Below are 26,916 nucleotides of genomic sequence, written 5' to 3' on the forward strand. Positions count from 1 at the left end.
GAACGCAATGAACTAGAAGTATCAAATTTAGTCTGAAAAGCCATTTCTACTGAGGATTTTAGGGTGATTTTTTTTGTTGTTTTCCTTTATTTTAATAACTTGGTGCCTGAAACATCATCCTACCCACTGTTCTAAGAAATGCCTATTCTGTGATTAGCAACACACTTCATTAAAAGAGTGACCATATCGCTAATTACTAGAGATCAGTTTTGCAACAAGGTATGAAGAAATTCACAATGTATTTCCAATCAGACCTGTCTCCAAAACAATAGTTTCATAAAACAACGCTGTATTACAAACTTAAAACAGACTCAACAAAAATAAATGAGTAGTTAAATGCCAACATATTAAAGACCAAACTGTTCACAACATGAAACGCTGATGATTATGACTGGAAAAGAAGACCCAATAATTAACTGAAAGGCAACGCTTGTCTTTTTAAAAGGCAATTACAAAATAATGGAATACCAAGTTCACAATTAAGCTGGGTGATGCTCAGTTAATTATTTGCAAAAGCCGATGATTAAATCACATGCAGAAGTTACAGCTGGACTGAATCACGACAGGCATGTTTTCTTTCAGTCTTATCATCAGAGTTCAGCATGAACATATATAATGTGATCTATAAAAATAAACAGTCGAGTGCAGAAGATACGAGGGTCAAGTACAATATTGACTATTTGACCATTTTTTCAACAGGTTATCTAAAATTTCTGGGGCTGTTTACTGTTCCTTCACATCTTTGTTCCTCTCGCTTCTTACTAAAATCTGCAAAAGCAGAAGCGAAATTTGATTTTAGATAAGATGTGTCTACACAAGTAGAATTATATTTGGACAATAGGCACCAATAGTCTCAAGTCAAAATTGTACCACTCCTACATGTATAATCATGCAAAAATGTAAAATAAATGTATATACATGCAGAGTGATATTCTCATCACCTACCCATAGAAATAACTTGTGTGAAAGTCTTCATCAGTAGGAAATACAAGCATAAACTTGTTATCTGTAGCTCCACTCTTGTATCTTCCACACTTCCAAACAGCACACCTTATAACTTAGCTTAAATTTAGTATACATCAAACAGACAAAAATATTTTCAGTATAATTTACATACTGTAATTATATTTGTCAGTGTAACAGCCACCAATTTAACAATCTGGGAGAAAAAAACAAGCTGCTTATTTACAAAGCAATCACAGCAGTGATCTGCTTTTGCCTTTCAGGATCAGATTTGGCCCCTGACACCAGGGTTATCCATACCTGTCACCAGTAAATGACCAATGAGGCCCAAGGAATGGCAACAAATCCTAAAATTCCCAATGTGTATAAAAGAAATAAACTCCTTTGTGTGTTTAAAAACAACCAACCAACCCACCAATATATAAGTTGTAGACAACGACACCAAAGTTTCAATGAAGGCACATTTAAAAAACTCTCTAAGAATCCCCCTTCCTCAAAAGTCCTTTTGCTTTTCAGTGCTACAAGGATGGGACAGGAAGGGTTAAATTTGGAAATAAATAATATTTTCCCAGCCAACTACATGAGCATCTGATGATGTGATGCAAAGTGAATGCGCGGTAGCAAGAAATAAGGACAAACTAGCTTTGGCTAAGAAATAAGAGCAGAACCTCCTTCAGGTTGAAGAGGTAAAGGGATTAACTACAACCACAGCTGTAACTTGCTGTATTTTGTTTGGGATGGAGCCACTCCTCAAAATTACTGACTGTGGCAGGATCTCAACAGATAAACAGACACCAAAACCAACCACACCATGCTACAAATTTAACGTAGCACGATTAGGAGGTTCCCTGCTCGGTACATTTAAACAACTTACTTAAGGAAAAATATCAGATCTTTTGAGAAGCCAAGCTGGCTGGAAGACTTAAATTTCCCTGGTGATAAGCTTTAACTCATTTCTAAAACAATAAATGCTTGAAAAGGACATGGCTGAAAGTTAATAAGTACCAGGAGCAAAATACAGCTGTTGACATTTAATGTTAATAGGGGACAGACTGCTTTTTTTGTTTATTTTTTTAAATAATTCAGAGGCAGAGGTCATCACGGGGGCAGCATTTCCAAGTGTCCAATTCTCTCTTAATTTACAGAGCTCATCAAAACTAATTTCGGCAAGGATGACTGAATCAGAAGACACATGCACAATGATTCAGGTCTACACGTGTCAATTTTTAAGCTTTCAGCACAGAAAATTCAATGATTTCTCATCTGCCAGCCACTCCCGTGCCTCTCACAGAGACACATCTCAACTTTCGGTGGTCTAAACTGTGCTACAAGATCCAAACTCATCCCTTAATCCATTATAACAGCAGCACAAGCAAAAAGAGGGAATCAAACATAACACTTCAGGCGTAAGTTAAAAGCATTTTTCCTATAAGAAGCACCGTACACTCGCACTGAAACAGCTGTGCATCAATGCGCAGCAGTACTTTAACACAAGAAGCAAAAAATATAATGTGTTTAGTCCTGTAAGTCATTATTTGTCATCAGATTTCTTAAATCTAGGCACGTAGACCTAAACTCCCTCCTACTGCAGCCAAAGAACTTCAGGGTCAAGTATTCCCAGCCTAGAGGCTGCAGCTTGGAGCATCATCTCCTCCTCCTTCCCCAGGGAACAGAAGGAGCTGAAACAGCCCCTAAGACAAGGCACCTTTTACATTGCTGAAGTCCAGCAAGACAAATTCCAGCCTTAGGGATGGGACTTTAATTCTGCAGTATTTTCTCTACCCAGGCAGTGGGAAAAGACTAAAATCTCCGGAGGACTACCCTGATTGAATTCCAGAATTAAAAGCCTACTTTTAGTGGTCTGAATCGCCCTCTGGAGTCATCAGTGTCCTTGCAATGAGATGTGGAGCCTTACGACTCTAAGCTTTAGAACGCACAGAACAGGTACAATAATAATAATAATAATTATAATAATTACAGCACTTTATTCTTCCAAAAAGCTTTCCATTTGTGGACCTCAAAGAGCTCCGAGGTGGTTATTAACCTCCTTTTGCCTATGGGGGAAACTGAGGCAAGCAGAGATTTGCAGCTTGCTCAAGGCTAACCAGCAGATGAGCTCGGCTTTGCAGAAGACAACGCTCCCCTCAAATTACTGAGCTATTTTTAACTGTTAAACTATTGAAGAGTTTAAAAATAGTGTTTAGGAATGCTTTCGTGAAACATGCAAAAGGCAACAGACAGAGGCACCCAGGTGCTTGACAGCCCAAGGAGACACCCCGAGCACAGGCACTGCTTTATCTCGGTCTCAGTGCTCTGAATTAAATGGCATTTATTTTTATATGACAAAAGAGAACACTGAGACATTTAAAAGTAGAAGATCTGAGAACATCCTCATTCACCTTTGGCACTTATAGTTAAGAGATAACTCTGTTTACTTCAAGATTCGGCAAAACGCAGAGTGGACTTTTTAAGATCAGATGATCACTACAGTGATCAAAATAATCAAGTTTTATGTGCCAAAACTTAGAGGATTCATCTCAAGGGACTTGCCAAAAGTTTTACAGGAGGCACACTGGCCAATAACTTTGATCCAAACAGAAAGGCTTCACATACAACACTATGGGCTGAAGTGACAGTCTTCTTGCTTTAGATAAACAATACAAACCTGGTATTATTTAAAATATGATCCGGTTTCATAAAGTATGTGAAGTTCAAATGGCATAAACTGGCTGAATCCTAAAACAATTCCCAAAGGGGGATGGGTGGCAGGAGATATTTGCTTTTTTATGTTTTTAGCAACATGAAATGCTTCATTACTATTTATATTGATTTATTTATTCCAGGTTACAGTAGTTACATTGCAAAATTTACAGGGTTAGACAAAGAATACATTGTCAATACAATAAAAAAACAATAGTAGTGTAACAACATTCTCTCTAAAATCATAAAGTGAACAAAAAGTTATGCATGAATCCACCTTCCTCACATTTTCCTTCATTTCACACAGTAAAGCTTTTGTGTTTGTCTTTTTTTTAATCACAATAATAAAATCAAAACAACATGACCAAATGCTCTCAGACTGGATCACTTTCAATATATCACATAAAAAGAGATCTCAAAAATTCAAGTCTTGCCGATCAACATTCATTCTTTCAGGCTTTTGGATTACTAGATGGAAATACCTTGGATTTGTTTTACCAATTTAAAGACATAATAAAGTCTTTTTCATTGTGCATTAGGCAAAGGCACATGGAATGTGTATCAGGGTGTGGTGTGCACTTCATATCTCATGATAGATTTATTTTCCCTGATACCATCTAATAATTGATCAATTATGGAAGCAGATATATTAGCCAGATATATCAGCCAGATCTCTTACCCAGTTTTACACGCAAAAGTGCATCAGGAGGGTTTTGGAAATCATCGCACCCTACTCTGACATAGCTATGACAGTTAAAAAAAATCCCTATGTAAATACAACTTGAATCAGGAAAAAACGGGCAAAAACGCGCCCCGTGCACCCCAGAAAACAATCGCTCCTAAACCAACAATCCCATTTTCCATGTGCCTTCATTTTGTACTGCAAAGCTAATAAAATTTGTGAGAAAAGACCGATTTCTGGCTCCGTGTTTTGCAAGGTACTGCCCATCTCTGTCAACCAGCCCGAACATTTCAGCTCCTACAGCACAAATCACACAGCGCGTCTGTTTTGGTGCTTCCAAATGTAACTGCAGGGGTCACAGTGCAGAGCCTCAATTCACCTGATTTACACACGCTAATCAGGCAAAGATTAAAGTCTCCCGAAGGATTCTCTGACCAAAACCTGCAGAATTGGCTCAGTTTTTAATGAGGTTAAATGCTAGCCCCCATTGAAATTAGCAGAAGTTTTCTACTGATTTTAATGGGGGTAGAATTTAATTTCTTGATGCCCTTGAAATATTACTTTTAAATAAAAAAAGGAGGTTTACAGTATGTGGATACAGGAAAAGACAAAATATATTAACAAGAGAAAACAGTGTTAATAAATACATTTCAGTTTGTAGAATAACTGCCAAATATAATCCCGTTTCATTGAAGTTAAGATTGGTCCTCCAGTCTTAACTCTAGCAGCTCAGATAAAATAACCCAACAATCCTGCAAAAACACTAAAAGACACTGTGAACTTAAAAAAATAAAGATTTAAACTTCTGCCTGAATTTCATCCTAATACTGTTAAAAATAACACTGAAGAGCAGTATATCTGAAAGTCTTATTTTTCCCCTGTTCAGTTATTTTTTTGCAATAGAAACACTGAATAAAGTTTCGCTGCCTTTAGTAGAATCTGTTTTATGTTGTGTATTACCTTTTTTTTTATTCCCTAGCAAAACCTGAAAAATGCAGGTGTCTTGTTAGAAACATGTGAAGAATAAACCCCAAACCATCAGATCAAATGATGTGTAAAGGGTGGAATTTAAGGGAGTGGAGCATCTCCCGTGTGAGGAAAGGCTGAGGGAGCTGGGGCTCTGGAGCTGGACAAGAGGAGACTGAGGGGGGACTCATTCCTGGGGATCAATATGGAAAGGGGGAGTGTCAGGAGGATGGAGCCAGGCTCTTCTGGTGACAACCAGTGACAGGACAAGGGGCAATGGGTACAAACTGGAACACAGGAGGTTCCACTTAAATTTGAGAAGAAACTTGTTCCCAGTGAGGGTGGCAGAGCCTGGCCCAGGCTGCCCAGGGAGGTTGTGGAGTCTCCTTCTGTGCAGACATTCCAACCCGCCTGGACACCTTCCTGTGTAACCTCATCTGGGTGTTCCTGCTCCATGGGGGGATTGCACTGGGTGAGCTTTCCAGGGCCCTTCCAACCCCTGACATTCTGGGATTCTGTGAATTTCCTACAGACCTTTCTTACCAAGCCCCACTCGAGGGAGGAAAAAGCAGCACAAACAGCCTGCAAAAATACACTGTACCCTAAAGCTTCCAAGGGCTCCTACACAGGGTGCAACTCCTGGAGCAGATATCTTAATTTCTTCATTTACTGAATTGACAGTTTGGCGTTTAAGCCACATAAAGTCTTATTTATTTAGTATTTGCACAAAAAAATGCTAATAAAGTATCTGTGTTTCACCTGCTACTAAATCCAGGCTCTGCAGTCACATGGGTGTTCACTTACTCCCATGCAAACAGCTGCCACACTGAAAACATATAATTTGATATTAAAAATGGCAATATAGACACTTACATAGGCCAGCTGGTTTATAACTGGCACTGTCTCCATTGGAATTACGCCAGCTGATCTGATGCATTTGCTCTTTCAAAACCCTAAGTAAAATCCTTTAAAGAAACTAGAATGTTTCTTTACTCCATTTGAAAGTATAGAACTTAGGGCAATTAAACTCTGAATTATCCTTTGTGATTCTCCATGTCTGTGCAAAACTCCTCCCGGTTTCTCCTCTGTTGTTAAATTTGAAGTAATTTGTTGAGATGTGAGAATAAACATACATTGAAGATTAACTCTGGGTTGGAAAGCAGAAGAGTTTCCTTCTGACAGTCTTAAAATAGTCTTAAATTAGGGCAGGCTGCTTTAATGAAATACAGAATGGATGAGATTAAAACTTAGGTTATAATTTCAGCTGAAGAAATTTTAAATCCCAGAAAGTCTCTAGTCAAAGCCCTTTGACAATAAGAGCTTAAAACAGAAATTATTACAAACTTAACCGCAGCTGTATAACACAGCAAAAATATTTCCAGGAGGACAAGAAGTAAATCTGAAATTACGCTTTAGGAATCCGTTTTCTGAAAGAGATGCCAAAGGCTGCTGCATATGTATTTAAAATACAAACTCATGACTAGTTTTGTGACCTGAAGGTTGGTTTCTTCAGTGCTCTGCATCTTGCAAATTCACAATACAGAGCATTAGGAGAGATGCTCCTGTTTAATTGCACAGCCCGACAAATCCTTCAGCAGGCAGGTTATATATATTACACCCAAAACCAGAAAGTTGGGGTTCCCCTCTCAGCTACTAGAAAGAAAAACGTGTTTCTTCACTCAGAAAACAAGCTATTGGACCCGATACTCAACCGTGTAAATCAATGCACACTTTTCATTTCAAAGGAGCTGATTTATGACGGCTGAATATCTGGCTCCAGGTTTGCAGCAAGTTAAAAGAGCGAACACACAAAACAGTATTTACCATTTACGAGACCATTTACAGCCATTGGTCTTGCACGGGTGTTCTTAACACCAGGTAGTTTTTGCAGGGAAATTAAGTTGAAATGATATCTAATATAAACTATTCCCTCAGCCTTCTTGTTGCCTTGGAATACCTTTATCCTAGAAAGAGCACAGCTTTAAAGTCTGTATGCTCAACTGCTATAATTCTCTGCTTGTTCTTTCACATTCAAAACTACTTGAAAGGGAAAAAAACAATGAGTGTAAATGGATAAAACCGTGTAAAAGTGTTTAATTTTTGCCCATAGTAACGAAACCCAAACTTTTATCTATTAATACACTGAATTATTTCAGTATTTTTATGTATTTAAATAGATCACCTAGCCGAGACACCTGCAGGCTGGCAGAAATCCCTAACGAAGTAATTATCTATTTATGAGATCGATATGTAAAAGTCTGTTTCAGTCTGAGAGATAATTAAGTTCAGCTCATCTCCTTGCACAACTTGTTTTGAAATACCTAATTACTCCATATACGCTATTTTATTTAAAAAAAAGGTTAAGGCCATGCTTACAGATGCACTGAATTAAGTGACTCTTACACATTAAAAGAAACCAGTCACTGCAAAAAGCTGCTTCTGCATGCACGGGAAGACTTGTAAAGTTGTCATGCTTTATGTTATGCTGCTCTTATAATTGTCATAAAGGTATATATATATATGTATATATCAAATCTATCAACACCAGAATGATTCGATTTTTTAATATCAGCAAATCTTCCCTGAAGGATCCTAAATTTTAAACAAATGAGGACAAGTTTATTAAATTACAGTCCAATATAACTAGTTTCACTTTTACCAGCAGTTAGGTTAAAAATGCACGCAATTTCAGATTTTCTTACAAGTTCATATCAAAAGCTTTGTATCAAAATGATGCACGAAGGTGATCTGTAAAGATTTTATTCCAGTACTTAAAAATTATCTCCTGCATAGTCTTTCAAACAGTGACTCTGAGAATAACACAGCTCTCTAACCTCATTTTTTAATGAAGGCATCACATATGATTAAAAAAAAAAGAAGTCTGTGCCAAGAATAATGTTAAAACACCAGTGTTAGTATTATACTGAAAACAAAAGGGATTTATTGAGTTCCTGTTACAGGTTTGATCCAAACCCCACATAAATTGATGGAAAAACTCCCACTGACTTCAGGGAGAAAAAGAAAATCAGATCTATAGAAGAAGCGGTTACTTCCAACAGGAAGAAAAGTAATTACACTAACATTATTAGGTTTTAAAAGCAAAACAACAGACCTAAAGGAGACATATAGAGTTCTCTTTACTTAGGCTATCTCTATGCAAAGACCTTCAACTTCCATAATGAGAATTTTCATTTAATTTGCTTTAGAAACTTTTAGCAAGTTCCAGCTGATGATAAATATATGTTTTTGGTAGCTATGGAGAGTTACTTCATAGGAAGAAAGGCTTTAATGGAGAGATGACCAAAAAATCCCTGTCTGTAGTGATAATAATAAGAATTAAATAGAGATTTCTAATATATAGTTAAAATTAATCCTACTTTAAACATCACAGTTTCAAGGCTGCCTATTCAGGCAATCAGTATAAAAAAAATACACACAATAGCAAGTTATTGTATTATTTAAATGAACCTAAAGTTCTGGCATTCCCCATCACAAGTAAATAATTATTTCAGTGGCATTCAGATGTGGTTCAGAAGAAGTTCTTGCTGTCTGACCCAGACCAGCAGCCCACACCTTCAGACCACCACAGTGTTTTACTAATCCGGCTGTTGAGCCTTATTTTAAATTCCTGTGCCAAGGCTCAAACCACCTGCACATGGCTGCTTATCTTAGGACTGACATAACCATGTTTATTCCAGCATGAAGGATGCAGTTTGGTCGTATATACAGAATAAAGCAGCAGTATTTTCCATGCATGGGTCATGCAGGCACGCAGTTGGGTGTGATTCACCTCACCTGACTTTAGCCAAAAATTATCTATTCTAAAGTGTTTATGTGGGAGGTTTAGACAATTAATGGAAGAGAAAGACGCTGCCAGGAGGTGTCCTCTTATAGGTGCTTATCTCTTCCCTTTGATTCAGAAGGAGATCCACAGCAAATGACACCTAAAATTAGAGATGACTTCCACCCAAACCGAACACACACATACATATATATATATACACATGTGTGTATTTGTGCGCACAATATAAGACAGCTGCCTCCATAAATATGCCATGTGCAACACAGCAGTGACAATAATAAAAACTCTGGACAGAAAATGAACTACTAAATGGGAGACAAAAAAAACCCAACCAGTTGCGCACATTTGTTATATATAGCTAAATCTTTAGGGTAAGCTTATTTATTACTTCTGCCTAAAAAGGAAGAAGAATAAAAAATAACGTGTGACGTGTTGAAGCTGTAAAACTTTGGAGTAAACAGAGTTAAGGAAACGTTATGAGTCTGTACCTTCTCTAGGGTGTTTTACATCTTTAAATATAAAACTTACTTCCTAATATAAATGTTTTAACATGCAAAGAGAGCATTTGGCTAAATGCTCTGAATGCTCCTATTATAACAAACATAGCTCTACTGATTTTGGGGTATCTAAACAAGGATTCTAAGTTATACTTTTCCAAGGTTGGTGATGAAGGCTCAGTGTGGTTTCCCCTCACACCTTTAAAGGTGTCTGGGTGTGCTGGCACATGCACAGGGGTACAATGTGGGTTTTTTAAAACTACATATATATTCTCTATAAATTAAACAAAAAAAACTAAAATCGATGGTAATAAAGCCCAAAAGAGGAAAAGCAAAACAAGCATACACAGAGAGAAAAGCAAACGTTTGTTTTAGCATAATCCAAAGTAACATCAAGATTGCAAAGATCGGATTTTTTTGTTGTTTGTTTGTTTTAAGTTTATGATTGATTCAGATCAGGCTCTGCAATATTCCCGTTCTCTGGAAAGACAGGTGGAAAATTGTTATTGAAAGTCGCTGGAAACTCTAGCGCAGCATCGACATTTTGATATCCCACGTAAGAATTAAACGACTGCTGTGGAAGTACTTGGCTATCAGGCATCTGTATGAAAGCCCCTGACTGTGTGGTAGGGGGGATTCTTTGGCCAACTAGTTGAATTTTAGGTTCCCTGGGCTCCAGTTGTTGCTTGCTTTCTTCGTCCGTGTCAAGACGGGTTAGCTTTTCTATCCACATGCGGAATTTCTCCTCTGTCTGCCTCTGCATCTCGGCAAAGCAGTTCATGGCCTCTTCCAGGACATTGCCTATGCAGTTCCTATCCCACACGGTGCCCCTGTCAAGCAATCCTGGAATTTCCCTGGTCGCTCCTCCAGATCCCCCAGCACGACTGAAGCCAGCTTTAAAGACATTGAGGCCATTTGATAAGACATCGTTAAGTGAGAACATACTATTGTTTATTAAGGCATGTTAACTCAGGAAAACAAACTTTTCTAATTGAGTCCCTTGGGTATGACAATGGGGGAGGGATTAGCAAATATTAACCAACAGTATTGCTGTCCAAAAAAATATAACATTTCACACTCATTAAGATAATAAGAGAAATTTTGGCTTCTTTTTCTAGAATTCTCAGACAATTACGTCACAAAGGTTTGTTTTGTTTTTTTTTTTCTTCTAATAAATAAACCAAATTAGTCCAATCGCCTTGCAATTCCTGTTTTGGATTCAACTGAAGGTGTCAAAAACATTATACAATGTCTAGTTCAAGTTGCAATCCAAAATACTACTGTTTAACTTAGTAATTATGCACATTTTACTTAGATACTTGACCCCTTTTGTAACAGACTGTTAAGTATACACAAAATTGCACACAAGATAACAGAGATTAAAGGCTGATATAGTGATTGCAGCACTTAAAGCAGCCAAGCCCACAGCTTACCGCTCTTGGTCCGATTTTGGAAAACACACTAAACACCAAAGAGAATGCACAACACATGCACACAAAGAGGTAACGTGAATGCTGCGCTAACACATGAGGTGAAAACACCCTCCGGAAGGTCTGACAGACACGGATCCATCACAGGGGGAATCCACACGGCATGCAGGAGCGATCAACCTCACACCAACAACAAACGCATTTCTAGCCCCACTTCTAGACAAGGCAGAAAACAGGCAGGGCACAGCTGGGAGGAAATTGTTCTCCTTCTTTCCATCTATCAAAATTGACTGGCTTTGGGATTATCACGAAAAACTTCAGCAGCAAGAAGAGGCGGCCTCCTCATTATCTTTAGATATCAATATGAAAAGGCAGTGTTATCTGTATTTTTAAGCGCAGAGTTCACTCAGGAATCCTCTAGGAAACAATAAAACCCCACGAAACAAGGCCCTGTACCTCTCTGAGTTATAACAAACCACGTGTGCACGCCCTCTGAACACACAAACGTTGCCTAAGGTAATTCAAACAAGAGAAGCATCACATTAAACTACACAAAGCAGATACAGAACCTGACAAATTTAATATGTAAACATGAAACTTGTGGGATCCTCTGGCTTAAGTACAGTAGAAAATATCCTAAGAATGAGAGAAATCACTGCACAACCTAAGCAAATATTTACTAATAAAAACATAAGGCACTAAATCTTTATAGGGATTCCACTGTGTACATGAAATTACAGTATTACTTAAACAGTACGTTATTTTCAGGAGCTATTTAAATGAGGTATAGCTAAGTCCTTCTGTAACAGCAAAACAAAGCCTAGGATCATTCTTATTTCTGAGCAGTAGCAATGCTACCCATTGGGGCCAAAAACTTGCTATTAAAATCCTACTTTTTAAGTACTCTCTCCTGCCTGCTTACCTATCAGACAGGCTGGAAATTCAGTATTCAGATCCTCTGCTCAAAAATGAATTATTTTATAGCAACTAATTTACATCCATCCAACTGCGTTTTAACTAAAAGTAATGCTATCTTTTTCCTAAAACATGGTTCCTTTTGTACATTCAATGTCTTTTTCCTCCCTGAAAAAGACATTTCCTTCTGCTCATATAATGTCCAATATGATTACCTTTATCTGTCATTAGTCAGGGATCTTATCCCTAGATCAAGTAACTAAACCTCAGTTCTTCTCATTTCATGGGCTTACCATCCGACACCTTTTAAATAATGCTGAGTAAGGTTTAATTGCAATTTAAATAAAAACTATTGATGGCAATACGTGAGACACACTCTAACTAGGGTTTTAAAGTTACGAATGAACTAGCATGGTCACAGTTAACAAAACCGTTTTGTAAACTGAAGTGAATATGTATTGAAATATGTACTACCCTGCAATACTATTTTTAAAAGGCAGAATTCATAGTAGATCTACAACTTACAGTAGCAGCAAATCGATGGTTCAGATGCTTCCCCTGCAGTTCTTATAACATGGCTTATTCAATCTTTACTGCTGGCCTTAAGTGTTAAAAAAATTAGTTGCGTCTAAAAATGCATTTTTATTATATTAAAAAGCTAGCATTTATCTAATTGGTCCTTTTGCTATCTATAAACTTACAGCTCTATAGTTTTTGAAGCGACACCAGATCACAAGAAGAAATTTGCAGTCACAAAAAGGGTCAGAATCCAAGAAGTACATCTTATTTTCCAGATGATACATCATGCAGAAAAGCATCAAAGAAATTCCCCAATGCTGTCTCTTTAATTTAAGAAGTCTGACAATGTAACAATTTAAAAAGACATGTCACAACTTCATTTTAATTAGCAATAGTGGATTCCTCCATATCATTATACTATCCAACATTTCCAAATAAGTAAACTACTGAAATTCACTCTTAAATTTCCCCCCGCCCCCGTTCTTATACAATTGCGATTCTGAGTTACTTCAACCAAATTCATCCCTTTCAAGATGCTTCATACGTGGTCTACGCACAATCTTAGGATAAAGTAACCTGGCTGGGAGGCCCTCATGCACATTGTTCCCCTCTCTTTGGACTTCTACGTATTAAAAACCCTTTCCTTTTTTTAAATGTGAGCTGCGACACCTATTTTTATTTTTACATCAATACTGAAACTTTTTAAAATATCTTTTTGAAAGCCTAAAACATGAGTCACTCCTAATTAGATTTTTCTGAGTTCTAAAAAGCTCAATGGTGTTAAAATGCTAGTTTTTTTCGTATTATATTTTAATTTTTAAAACCCTCCCTCTTCCTTTTTCCAAATAAAATTGTTTACGCAGAAATAAATACCGATTCCCAGACTTGCTCTCACGCCAATTTAATTGAGGGTTAATTTGCACAAAGGAAAACCTTTTCCCAGCAGCAGGTCTACCAGAACCTATTTCAGGATCATACTCATATGCTGTGAATTTTATCCAGTGTCTGTTCAAGAATGGCAAAACCCTAAATGCCAACAGACAGGCTCAGTCATTAAAGGATAAGAAATTGCTGCCCATCTACTATAATTCAAAAATCATGGCATTCCCTGAATTAAAGTGCTCAAGTTGGTGAAAATATTATTGGTAGCATCCATAAAGTTTAGACTGAACCTGTATTTTCAAGTATAAATCAACATCATGTGTTCAGAATAACCTACTGTATCGTGCTTAGCTCCTACTGAGCTCACAATATTCATACTGAAGTATTACCAGTAAGATCCCAACTCTTTAGTCTTCAGTCCTTGCTGAGAAAAAAAGCAAGAGTTTTAGTTACACAAAGTGAAAAACTGCTTATTTTAAAATGTGGCACTTAAATTTTCAGACCACAGACAAATCAACTGTCTTTTGTAAAACTACGTGTGTCAACATAAGCTGAATACCCAGAGTATGTATAGCCCTTGTATATGAAGGCCACATTAAATTAACCGTAACTAAAAATTTTAGAGCATCTCTGTTGGCAAAGCTCTTCTTCAGACAGCAGATATCTGAAAAATCAGTCACAATAATAAGCTACATTTAGACAGTAACCAACACTACAGCTGAAGCGTCCCAGTACAGTCGGACTAAGGGGAATGCGGTTTACCTGCAAAAGTCTTTTTCATCAATATGCACAGACTTTTTTCAAAAGGAAAAAGTTTTTGCATGCTTATGTCCTTCTGACAGGTGCATTGTAGTTTCTTGACACTCAAGGATCAAGTTAAACCTGAAGTTTTCTCTTCATTTTTGACTGTGTGCAAAGGACACGCATGGCCTGAAATTCCCAGTAATACTTCTCGATACCCTGTATTATTTTCCAGCTATGTGTTCATTCCCTAAAGTTTGAGGACATTCACAGTGTAATGCTAAGTGCGCTAAAATGGCTTTCCAGTTAAAAAAAAAAATATATATATATATCTATATATATATAGTTATGCACTTTGCCAGTTCCAAGAAGAGGGATCGCAGATGGCATGTGAACCTTCCGCTGTGATGGAGAGCTGGGAGTCCTGCTCAGACTCAGAGCTCAACTGCATCTGTTAAGACCACAACGTTTCAGTAACCCACAAGTAGCACAAGATGCACTTTTGGCCAATCTCGTCCTTATCTCTGTAGAGAATATTTTTCTTTTGCACTTGGAGACTGCTTCCCACAAACCAAAGTCGTTTCTGTTTAAAGGAAAACCGCAATGTGGCAGGTACGCATCGCACCTCATTCCGAAACTTTTGATGTCTTAAGTGTGATTCAGTGTCAAGCAGATGATACTTGCTATGAAATAAGAATAAAGGGCATTGTTCCCCAGGATGGTTTTTGCACTCCCACATCTTGCATCGCAGATAAAATCGGGCCTTGGTGTGTGCATCATTAAGTCATCAAGTTGTTCCATATACTACAATGGGACCTTTTCATTAGAAGCATCTCACAGTTAAGGCTGAGCTCAAACACAGAAAGAGCCTAATGACACACAAAAAGTACCCCAGAGTGGTTTCGGGTCTCCGCAATAGAAGCCATAAATCTTGGCAGATCTGAAAACACCATGTGGTGCCTTTCCAGGTCACAAGGTACTTTTACAACTTAAAAAATAACAGAACCTTGGGGACCTCTTGTGTGTGTTTTGAGGTTTTTTTGGAGTGGGGAGGAACCTGTCCCAAAACTCAATGAAATAGTCTTCTTTGACAGGCTTTAAATCAGGCTTCAATTGCCCAGCAAAGTGTACATACAGTAAATAAACAGGCACAAAACTATGAAAGCTATAAGTCCAACTAACTACTAAATTGGTAAAAATAATTTTAGATGTCTATTAGACGTTTACTACACAATAATCTTAAAACTATGCCTTTCCCAGACCTTCTAATAAAAAACATTAACTTCCCTTGGGCAACCTGCTTCCTAGCCATATGTGGGAAAAATGCCAGTTCTCATAGTGAAAGAATCATTCACTATAATCAAGTCGGTTAAAATAGTTATTCTGCTGCAAATATTTTAAATAATTAATCTATCAGACATTCATTCAGCAAGTTATGACTAATTATTGCAGTTTTCCTTTAAAAGTTCTGGCTCTATGTAAGCTGATACTTATCTCTAGGAAAAAAAAAAATCTTTTAGCACAAGAGGAAAAAAGGCATGTAACCCAGTAAAAATTGGCAAGCCAAAAAGTTTATTTTTATGTGATTTTATTTTTGATTGCCATATGATGATGGTTCTATGGTATAATATGCTGCAAGAATAATTCACATAAAACCCTGTCCACGGCACTTTGGCTAGTAAAGTAACAAAGACTCAGCAGACAAAAAAACTTGAAGAATTAGTCTTTCTTTTACTAGTAAAATAAAGAGAAGGCCCCTATAATTTACTTCCCCCAATCTTATAATGGATGTGTCAGAAAATTTGAAGTGTAGAAGTTATAGATCCTATGACACAGGAAAATGGTAACAGCTTTTGCCTAAAATGTTGAAAAACTAAGTGTGAATATAGCTTGGGCACCTGCGTAAACATATTCATATTTATGTCCTAAAATAGGTGACCAGCTGCAATATGCATGAACTTACAATAAGGCTATGTAGGTTTGTCATGCACTGAAACGTAGAGCCACAAGCACAGCGTAAGGGCAATAATAACAGGGCCTTACTGTAACATGGGCAGGAGGGTTGCCAGGTTATTTCTAACACAGCTGCCGAGCTGTGCTCTTAAAATATTAAAGCAAAGCTGGCCACTTATCTTAAGAATGTGTTTATTAGATTATCACCGTCTAATGGGATTTGACAGCACTGATAGTTCATATAGGCTTACAAAGGAAAAGATCTGAAAATTCCAGAACTCAAGGATAGTGCTTCCGCCAATTTACCATTTCTATGCTTTGTCGGTGTGCAAAAGTGCACTGAAACCTCAGAACAGATTTTTAAGATTTGCCCATGTCTTGTTAATACACTGCAGTCTTCAAATTTACACAGAGCTGCAGTTCTCCTGGTTTTTCTCAAGTGTCACTCATCTAATTTAGCATGACAGCTGAGAAACGATGTCAGATGTGTTACAGTTCAGTTTAAAAAACATCCTCTACCTGGTATCTCTGCAGTGATTGTCTTGCTGCTCCCTGAAACCTCTTCATCATCATCTGATGAACTCGTGCTCGAGTCACACGTCAGGTCACTATCACTGGTACTGCTGTCCTGCAGCAGGTTGTATTTCTTGCGAGCAGCTGCCTCCCGTTTCTGTCTTAAGAGCCGGATTCTTTCTTTGTGTTTTTGGCTTCGGTGACCTTTTACCTTGGTAACTCGGCCATTCTGCTTATCAATAGACTGTCGGTTTTTCTTTGCAGCCATTGTTGAAGTTTCGCTTTCCGACCTGGATCGCCTGGATTTCCTCCCGACCACAGCCCCAGACACCACAGAAGGGTCACCTTCCACAGCAGCTTCAGCGTGACAGGGCTCATTCTCTTCTGTGGAAGACAATGTGTCTGAGTCAGCCAAATGCCCACTGGAAGAAGGGGAAAGCATGCAATGATTAGAAGAGTCACTCTCGTAAACTCGACCACCCGTTGGCTTATCACTCTCTGTAGACGCCAGCTGAGACTCCGAGGAGTCTCGCCTCAGTTCCATCAGTAAGCAAGGCATGGAGGAGAGGACCACAGAGTCCGCTGCGGCGGCCACGCTGTCCTTCTGGGTTTGTGTCTCCAGTTCTATTGGCCCATCTTCATCAGGAGCCACCTCTTGCTTTTCAGAAGTCTTTGGCGGAACTTCTGAATCAACAAGTTCTTCTGTTTTTCCCACTGTCTCCATCTTCATTTCAGAACACCAAGGTCCTCCTGGTCTCAAAGCATGGAGCACGTGGTCTGGAAGATGGGGTGAACTAGACACAGACTTCAGCAATGCAGCAGCCTGCACAAGAACAGAACAGTAAGAATCATTTACCCAAATAACTAAGTCCTGTTCTTCGCAGTACTACCTTGATGATTTAAATTACAGACAGCATGGTTCAGTATCATATTCACAGAATCACTGAATCATTTTGGTTGGAAAAGACCTTTAAGATGATTGAGTCCAACCATTAACCTCCATGTCCCTAGGAACCTCATCTCTGTGGCTTTCAGACACCTCCAGCCTTTTCTTCATTTACTTTTTCCTGTTACACCACACTATTCTTCCTTTCACACACCCATGAAAGACGGTACAGGAATCACATCAAACATGGTTCGCCTCACTATAATAATCAAAACAGATCAGAAAATAGTAAAAATACTTCTAAACTCTTACTTTATAAAATGTAAATCAATGTATTGTAAGCAACATATGCTCAACTTTTTCACCTAGAACTTTAAACATATTTTAATGGAGAATTTTGCCCTTATGAACAATGCCAGCCAGAAAATTCCCAGACTTGGTAGTCATCTACCTGGACACACCAGAATATAGTTCTGTTTCCATATCTATGAGAAATCTACTCTCAGCTGAACGGGACCTCAACTTCATAAAATTACCATGTTTTTATGGTAATTTGCAAACTTACAGTACCAACACGACACAGGAGAAATCCAGTCGCTTTGTGCAGAAATCTGAAAAAACAGGCTGCTGAACATCACAGAGCAAACACCTTCCTTTTGCAGTGGAATTGCTGCCAGCAAATATCTCATACCAAAGACGTATTTAGAAGAAATGCCACAAATTGATATGAAATGGTCAAGGACACGGGTTTACGACATCTACAGGCAATGCCTTTAGAAGCATTAGCTGTGTTTAAGGCAGATTTGTTCCCAGTAACTGCTGCAAGCAACGAACAGTATCCACCCACAGCAATATCCTAAATTTCACTTCAAGTTATAATTTAATAAGTTGCATCACTCCAGTGCAAATGCAAAGCCCGAGCTATTTATCTGATTGATAACTTGCACGTTATCAACCCGAAAGTACCAGAAGCACTTTCAGGGAAATTTTATTTATATTCATTATTCACACCCTGCCTTCCAGTTAAATTTTCACTTTGAATTCAAAATAAAGATGTTTTAATTATCACATTTGCTTACAGATAAATGGTGTGAAGTAAATAATTTCTGGGTTTAGAAGTATAGTAAACGATAAATTTATGGCAGCCCCACAAAAAAGCGTAGACAAGAAAAAGTAGCGTTAAGACTTAACCTACTGTTTTTTTGAAAACACATTTCTGCAAATGAGGACAATTAGTACTTGAGCAACCTGAGAAAGCATGAGTGGTTCAGAGAGATTTTTCTGTACCCTGACAATCCTCCTTCAGCTTCCTGATCCATCCCAAGCTGCCTGTAATTGCACATATGTAATTGCACACAATTGTATGCTGCTTCCCCGACTCCATCTGCAGCACAGGATTAGGCTGCCTTCCTCCTAAAAGGTGCTGTGAAAAGCTCAGTGTTGTCCTATCTGCCCTGAAACACTTTAAAACTTCATTTTTAAATAATATTAAAATAGACTTCATGCTTGCTTCAGGCTAATGAATTAAATGCTGAGTAGTGCAAGGGGATTACGAAAATATTTACAGAAGAGAAACCCTAGTTAATAAGAGAAAGCTTAGTTAATATCAGATAATACAAGAAAGATGGAGATGACCACTCTAGGTCTGCCAAATAAGTGAAAGAAAAACAAACACCCTCCCCAAAACAAACAAACAAACAAAACTCCACAAATAAAACAGTAAACCGCATATTTACTTGAAAAAAAGCAGAATACATGTTGTAAAATACAGGAACATATAAAGAAAAATATTTTCCAATACTTGCACTGAATAATACTCCCTTGAAAGTAACTTAGAAGAATTTTTGGAGATGGTAATTTAATGTAGGCAATAAATATAATGTAAGAATAAATTTATTTCCAAGGCCACAGCACGACATCAATAAACCCAAATGACGAATACACATGTTCCGAAACATAAACACATCCCAATACTGTAATAAGATCAATATTTCTACATATTTCATCTGCAAAACTACATTATCAAATAGTTCTCTCATACAAGCAAGTAAAACACAGATTCGACCATTAAATGACTGATACGCAGTGGGATATGTATTGTACCAGTCAGTGCAACTCGCAGCTTTGCTCTGGCTGTGCACTTTGAAAAATACCTTTTCTAAGAGTTTTGAAATGTACATGTAAGGAAAAATGTGGTTGCTCAAACACCTACAAGAAGAACGTTAGCCTGACCAAAATAACTGTATTTAATGATTAATTCTAATAACTGCAGAACAGCTTCTGTACTATTCATCTTTTTAGCCTGGGGAGCACAAAGAACAGAGCTTGACACAAAGCTAAAGGGCAGACAAAGAGAACTAGAGACTTGTTCACAAACGTCCTACTTGGGAACATTACCCACCTCTCAGCTCCCAAAGGGACTATAACAACACCTGTATTCGCCTTTCCATCTCTCTGCCCTATCAGCCAAAAATAATTATGTTGCATCTACACAGTACCACCTCACTAACAGTCTATTCCACAGCTTATGAAGATTTTTTTATTATTCAATAGGATCTTACTTTAACTACTCAAACCATGGCAGTCTGATGCCTCGCACAGCAACCAGTGAATTATATTTTCAGTGATGAAGCAGCACAGGGACTAGTAACTTCACCAAAATGTATCTGGTCCACACAAATGTGTGTTTCTGTGTGTACAAAGACACTTGCTCTGATGAGGTTTGTACCCTTCAGGTCCTCTGAACTTGCTATTTACAAAGTCAACAATTGTAGTATTAGTATGCATATAAAAGAGAACTTCATATTTATCTCAGTCTGTTGTGACTCCAACAGACTTTGCTGCAGGGAAGAATACAGACAGTTCTTGCAAAGCCTCTTCTCAAAGAAAGAAAAAACGTACTGTTTCAGTTCTACTTGAGAAATCCATAAATCAGAGAGAGGAAGATCACACTGAACAACTCCCACTCCTTTCTTGCCACTCACTTTATAACTGTACTAGAAAAAGTAATCTCAAGGTGATGCTACAGGAAGACCAGTTTCTTACTTAAATGAGAAAAACATAGCACTGAAAAATAAGCAGTGATGCTTACAGATACAGATGGATACTTAATTAGACGTTGCTCGGAAATGTCATTCTCCTTCTTCTGATGCAGAGATACTGCAGTGATGATTTTAAAAGACAATTCTGTAAAAACTTCTGTGCTGGATTTTTGCAACAGAAATCATTTTTTTTTTCCCCGACCACAAGCACTAAACATCAGTGTGTATAAGCCATCAAATATTTAAATGTATCTGGGAAATATTTTCAGCTTGTGAATTCATCTGTAAAGGCACCTAATTTGTACACTATAAAAACTGCACTGTAATTAAGAAATCCAGAAGGATTTTGAAGGTCAGATTAGCAGAGACAGCCCAGCCAGCCTAACAGCTCACTGCCATTAACTGGGATGGTTTACCCCCTACTCTTTTACCACTGAGCAGTCATATTCCTTCCTTTCTACCAGAACTGGCCCATCCTTTCCTGGGTACATTCACTTCACCAAGCCAGAAGAAAACAAAACTAGAGAATAAGTGAAATTTTCTGCCAGACTTGGTGGGGATATGAGGGAAGGGAGGGCAAGTAACAAACCATCCCTTCAGGAAAAAACAAACGTGATTAAAAACTACCTGCTGCTCTGTCTCATCGCCAAACTGAGGGTACTGAATGTTTCTTTCACATCGCTGTTTGCTTCGAGAAGAGATTTTTGAAGATAAAACATTATTAAAAGCAAAAAATTAAATTCAAATACAGGTCTCAGTAGCTTCCTAAAGAACAACTATAGCGGAATATATGCTCTTAAGTAATACATACTACTGCACAAAGAGTTATATTGAAGATGGCACGCATGCCCTTTATCAATCAATAACTGGCCATACATACATCCTTCATAATATTTTTGTTCGTTGTGCTCTCAGTAAAAGTTCTTCTTCATAATTGTATATCCTGCAATGTCAGAAGGAAATGAGTTTTGCCCAAACAAAAGATAAGGCCTGAAATACTTTAATAAACACCATGACACCCTAACCTTAATTGTACATTGTCATTTTAGGTCTTATTGAATTGATTAATGATAAAGAATGCCTAGCTTATACGAAGCAAACCAGCCCATTTTCTCAGCAGCCGTGGTTATAATAGATTCTTACTTCAGAAGTACTATGTTTTTCATGGAAGCCTGCTGTTAAAAGTCACTTCAGTTTATTACTGACACATTTCCTCTTACTCACAAGTCCAGCAGACCACTTCTTTTCATTTAAACTAGAATAAGAAGGTGATATGGGAAAACAAAACAATCTAGCAGAACATTGTCTTTTAACGGCATTTTTGCACTGAAAGAAAACAGCTTGAACAATACCTCCTCGCACCACTACCTATTCATTCCCAAGCTGTAATTTAAAAAATGAGAAACAGTACCTCCATTTTTGCAGAAGATAACATCAAGTACTTCCTTTAAGCTTTTTTTTTTTTTACATGAACAAAAAGTTTAATTGCACTGCTGCATAGGATTTACTTGTTCATAAAACACAGTTAACCACAGAGATCCTTACAGAGCATGTACTACCTTATACCCCCAGTGTCACGGAAGTCAGTATTTTCATCTATATCTGAATATGTCTTCGTATTTACACAGAAATGAAGAATATAGTGGCTCACGCTAACAAACAATTATTTCCATCACCAGTGGATTACATTATCTCACATTTACAAGTGAGCGAGCACAGATGGAAAAAATCAGAGATGTGAGGTAATGACAAATGTATACAACTGAAGTTACTGAAATCATGAAAACCAGCTTTTTTAAAAAATGTAAACACTCAGGCAAAGACCAGTTATGTCCTCTTGTGACAGAGCCAAATAACTCTGAAGACGTGAACTGCTAATGACTCTGGCCACTTCTGAAGCTTCACCAAAGACCTCTGTAGGTGGATCTGCATGTTGGTCACGCTTATTTTTTTCTTCTCAAATCACCTATCTTTGCGTCATAAGCCAACATGCTTAATTCAACAAACTCACCAGTTACATTCCAGTACAAGCAACGCAGATATGCCCAATGACAAAATGTCTATGTAACTAAAAACTAATCAATCCGAATAATGAGAATTTTATCAGCAAAAACTAATCTGCATCCAAACAAACACAGAAGTACCAAGGCCTTCTGCACTTCACAACTGCTGTTCTTCGGACTTATCTCCTCCCCAAGATACCACACATTCTTATATTGTTTTCTTTTAAGTGTCACACATACCCATGCACTTAACAGAAGTGTGACCAGCACTCGATTTAACTCAAGACAGTTGACTCAGCTCTGTGTGGATGTGTGTGCACGATGCTCCAGAGCAGATTTTTCATAACACTAAGCCACCCCCACATGGATACTGTGTAATTTATATAGCGTTCCTTTGAAAACGTTGCCCTAAAGCTGACGCACTGGCATATAATTCTACCTAAAGGCGCATTTCTGGGAGTGGAGCTGGCTCTTTATCAGATGATTCATAAATCAGGCCTGGTAGCAATTCTGAAGAACAGAAACCTGGTAAGAGAATCACAGTGCTAAACAAAAGAAGAAAACATTAAACTGTGTTTCAACTGCTTTTGCATAAACAAACAAAGGTTAAAAATAGGCTTCTCCTACTGAGAGCTCAACAGGCTGCATATACAAATTATCTAAGGCCAAATAAAAATTACAACTGTATGTGTTAAAAGGTTTGCAGAGCATCCTTTGCAACCTTGAAAAGCAACATATTTCGTCATTAATAAGAAGCAAGACTTTACATTTCAATACAGGTTTTTGCATTGTAATGCTTAACGCACATATTCTGCCTCTTTCAAATGAAAGATAACTACCAGCTATGGGTTAGTTCACAAGCCTGCACACAGGCTTCCAGAAACATCCACCAGCTGCATTGGAATCCCACAAAAACAAAACCTAAACAAAAACAACACGGTCCTTGGAAAAATAAACTAATTATCATACAGATAAAGGCACACAAGGTTGGCTGCACTTACCCTTCCAAAATCTCATTTGTTTCTCATAGTGAAAGCATTTTTCTCAAGTGCGCAGTCATTTAAAGTCTACAATGCTCTCTACTCTAAAAATTAGAGGGGACATATTTTTATTACTACCTGTTCCTAAAATTTTACACCACTCACTTTTAGATTTTTCATTATTTTTTCAACAAAACTAGTGGCAGAAATCAATGCCAGGAAGCAACGCCATGCTTCATTTCTTTTTCTCTCGGCCATAGATTGGCTTGCAGAAGATCACCCTACTACACACCTACTGAGGATAGTCATGTGGATGTCCTATCTTTTCCTGAGTTTAACAAATTTTCCCACTTTACCTATCCATTGCTGTTACTCAAAAGGAAACGCATTGTGTGCTTCTTCCGCTGGTTCATGCCGTTTTACACAAACAGACTCCTCAAGAAATCAAGAATCGTAGAAGCATAGAATGGGTCCCTTTCAAAATAGGACATGATTCTATGAAAGGTTGGTCTATTGTTCTGCCACGTTCAATAAAGCAATGCTCACAGAAAAGCCGCATTTTAAATTGCAAATAACAGCAGCAAATCAATCCTAATCTTCAGAGCACTGATTTTCGTTCTATTAAGAACAGTTAGCTGAAATACCCTAAAAGTAATCACACATTTGCGTTACCTGCTAGTAGCTCCAATTGGCAAAACAGGACAACTGCAATTAAACTGGAAGTCATAAAGTCATCTCAGTACTACAGTATTAATTTGGGAAGGGTTTGAGCCTGTCCCCTGCAAAAATCAAAGCCGGTCCATCATGGAGAGGCACAAAATTACCTTGCTATGGCTATTATTTGGAAATGTGGAAGCAGCAGTGAGTGCTGCGGGAGACCAGCAGCCCATGATGTCCATCCTGCAGTCCACCACCACTGTAAAGAGGTAGAACTTTGCTACCCGCTGGGTCAGCTAGCACCCATCAAGTTATTTTGTAATTCAGTCTCCCAGAGGAAAGCTGTGCACCTCGTCACCGGGCTGAACGGGACCAGGGTCAGGGTCCAGAGCCAGGTGAGCATCTTACACAACAGGCCTGGAGCATCTTACACAACAGGGAGAGCATTGGATGGTTCACCCGATCTTGGAAAAACACCACTTCAAAATTGCACAAGCCTTGACATCAGGAGGAGAGATAGTCTCAGCAGATAAGAGAGATGTTTTGTCAAGTTCTGTGTAACGTTCCTTTCCAGTAACAGCACTGCCTACCCAACCCATGCTACAATCTCCCCATCTCTTTCAGCTATCCAAGACCTCAAATCTCTCCGCTCCAAGTGGTATGGATTTATGACAGCCACTTAAAGATGAGTTGAGAGATATTAAGTGACTCTACAGTTTCTAAGTATTTAATTATCAGAACTTTTTACGCATCTTTGCCATAGGAAATAAACAAAACAGACCTGCAGATATTTTAAAGGTTCAAATACTTAAATTCCACACCAGTGCTGCGTCTTTGCTTTAAGTGAGTATCTCCCTGGCATAGGGCAGGAACATACGTATTTTATGGTCTGGCCAACTGATGAAGAGAGAGGAGGTGACATGCTCAAATTCTACAGAAAGGCTGGAAAGTAGCTGTAAGCCAAAAAACCCTGATCTCAATTCATTTCCTCATCCACGAGCCACTAATATTATTCATTTACTTCTTTAATTATTAAGCTAGTGGTATAAAATCTAATTATTGGAACAAAGTTGCAGTAGGTATATTACTGAAAAATAAATCATATCAACCCATTAAAGGCAAAGTCACATTGCATTCAAATTATGAAAATGTTAGTAACCATAAGATACCAACCACTTTCAGGCTGTTCTTGATGCAGAACCCTTGATCAATTTTTGACCAGCAACAAGAGCTGCCAATTGATTTCAGCTAACAATCGATACCGCAGTCTTTACATGTCCAAAGTGCTCCTGACGAAGGAAGCACTCGTGATGTTGGTCTGTCATGACCTAATTATGACTCCGTAAGTAACAGGTTCACTGGACACAACCTTCTCACCAAGAACACTCACCCACGCCCCTGAACCGCACTTAAGAGTGCGGCTAACTCAAGATTGCTAACTTTTGAGCACGTATCCTTACAAAACCTAACACTCTGCTCCCTAGTTTACATTTCCTGAGAAACTGATGCAACAAAATGTTAAAAGTCTCACAGGATGGCACAGTCATAGACAAACATCTTTAGACACAGGCAAGAAGCAGAGGGACGGCGGCACAGCCCGTAAATGGAAGGAGAACGAAGCCTGGTAAAGAAAAAGGACAGCACAGGATGGGGTTAATTTAGAATAAGCTTTTAACAAACAATAAATGAAAAACAGTAGGAAGTAAACACAGGCTGGGTCTACAAATGAACACAAGCTACCTTGGGTATTTCAAAATACAGAACTGACTGGGTTAAAAGCCCGTTACATGTGTGTTGCGAATAATGCCTCTAACACGGGTTTTACTATGAGACACTTCCTACAATACTTACTCCCGGTTAGCAGAGGTGAAGAAATTTGACTTCTGCTTCAAGAGGGTAACAGACCAACCAGGAAACAGACATATCTTTACCACAACATACAGAAGACTTTGCATGTATTTGACTACAGAAATTAAATAACAGCATCTAAGGGGATACCAAGTTACCAGCTATAAAAAGCGCAAAAGAAAATTAAAGGGTAGTTTTCATCAGTATCATGTAAGTACTGACAGGGGAAAAAATATTAAAAAAAAGAGAAAACACAGCACAAAAAACCTTACTTACCCTAAAATAAAAGCACCATTTACCCCAAAGAGATCTGTTGTGTTATTGCTCTTGGCTTAGGAAAAAGACGTTCAGCTACCAGAGCCTTCTTTAGATTTAAACTAAAGGTTAGCAACAGCAGACATAAACAATATAAACTATTTCCCCAGCAAAAGGGTAAATAGAATTAAAAAAAAAAAAACATCAAGTCTGGAGTTCAATCTCATTCTGTTCATCCAACAGAGTTGTTATTATTGGTGTAGCTTGACGAGTTCCGTACAGATAAACACTGAAATCCACTACAGGCGTTAGTAAATAGAAAAAACAATTTGATCTTGTAAAACAAAGCAGGGAAATCAAGTGTCTGTAATCAAATACACTTCAAATAAACTTCTATAACTCCAGAAGCCCTCAATAATTAGCTGACTGTGGTAAGATATTCACTAAATGTCCCCAGCTTAGTTTTACGGTATTCAACACTTTCTGGGTTTTCTTTATGGCAGTGAGCCCATGAACTGCCTTTGAGATGACTTACTAGTATCAGTAGCTGTAGCCATGGAAAACATAACTTCACTTTAAAGGCTTTTTAAAAACAATACTTAAAGATATGTTTGGTTGGGAGTTTTTTTGTTGTTGTTTTTTAAACGCCTCACAGGTTCTGCATAGTGCTGATCAAAAGGTAT

At 38.1% G+C, this 26,916-nt stretch overlaps 1 protein-coding gene across 4 annotated transcripts in view; it reads right to left on the reverse strand.

Moving 5' to 3' along the window:
- Window positions 1-26,916, reverse strand: part of ARK2N (arkadia (RNF111) N-terminal like PKA signaling regulator 2N) — a 47,268-nt gene that overhangs the window by 13,495 nt on the left and 6,857 nt on the right. For 3 of the 4 annotated variants that reach the window (XM_021284890.2, XM_005500410.3, XM_065046898.1), the window contains exon 2: window positions 16,570-17,386. In XM_021284890.2, coding sequence (XP_021140565.2) covers window positions 16,570-17,386 — 817 coding nt within the window. Of the gene's footprint in view, window positions 1-3,776; window positions 10,505-16,569; window positions 17,387-26,916 lie in introns of those variants that run through there. The other variant, XM_021284891.2, reaches the window with a different exon arrangement.

This window comes from Columba livia, chromosome Z, assembly GCF_036013475.1.
Source record: "Columba livia isolate bColLiv1 breed racing homer chromosome Z, bColLiv1.pat.W.v2, whole genome shotgun sequence".
Taxonomy (NCBI): Eukaryota; Metazoa; Chordata; class Aves; order Columbiformes; family Columbidae; genus Columba; species Columba livia.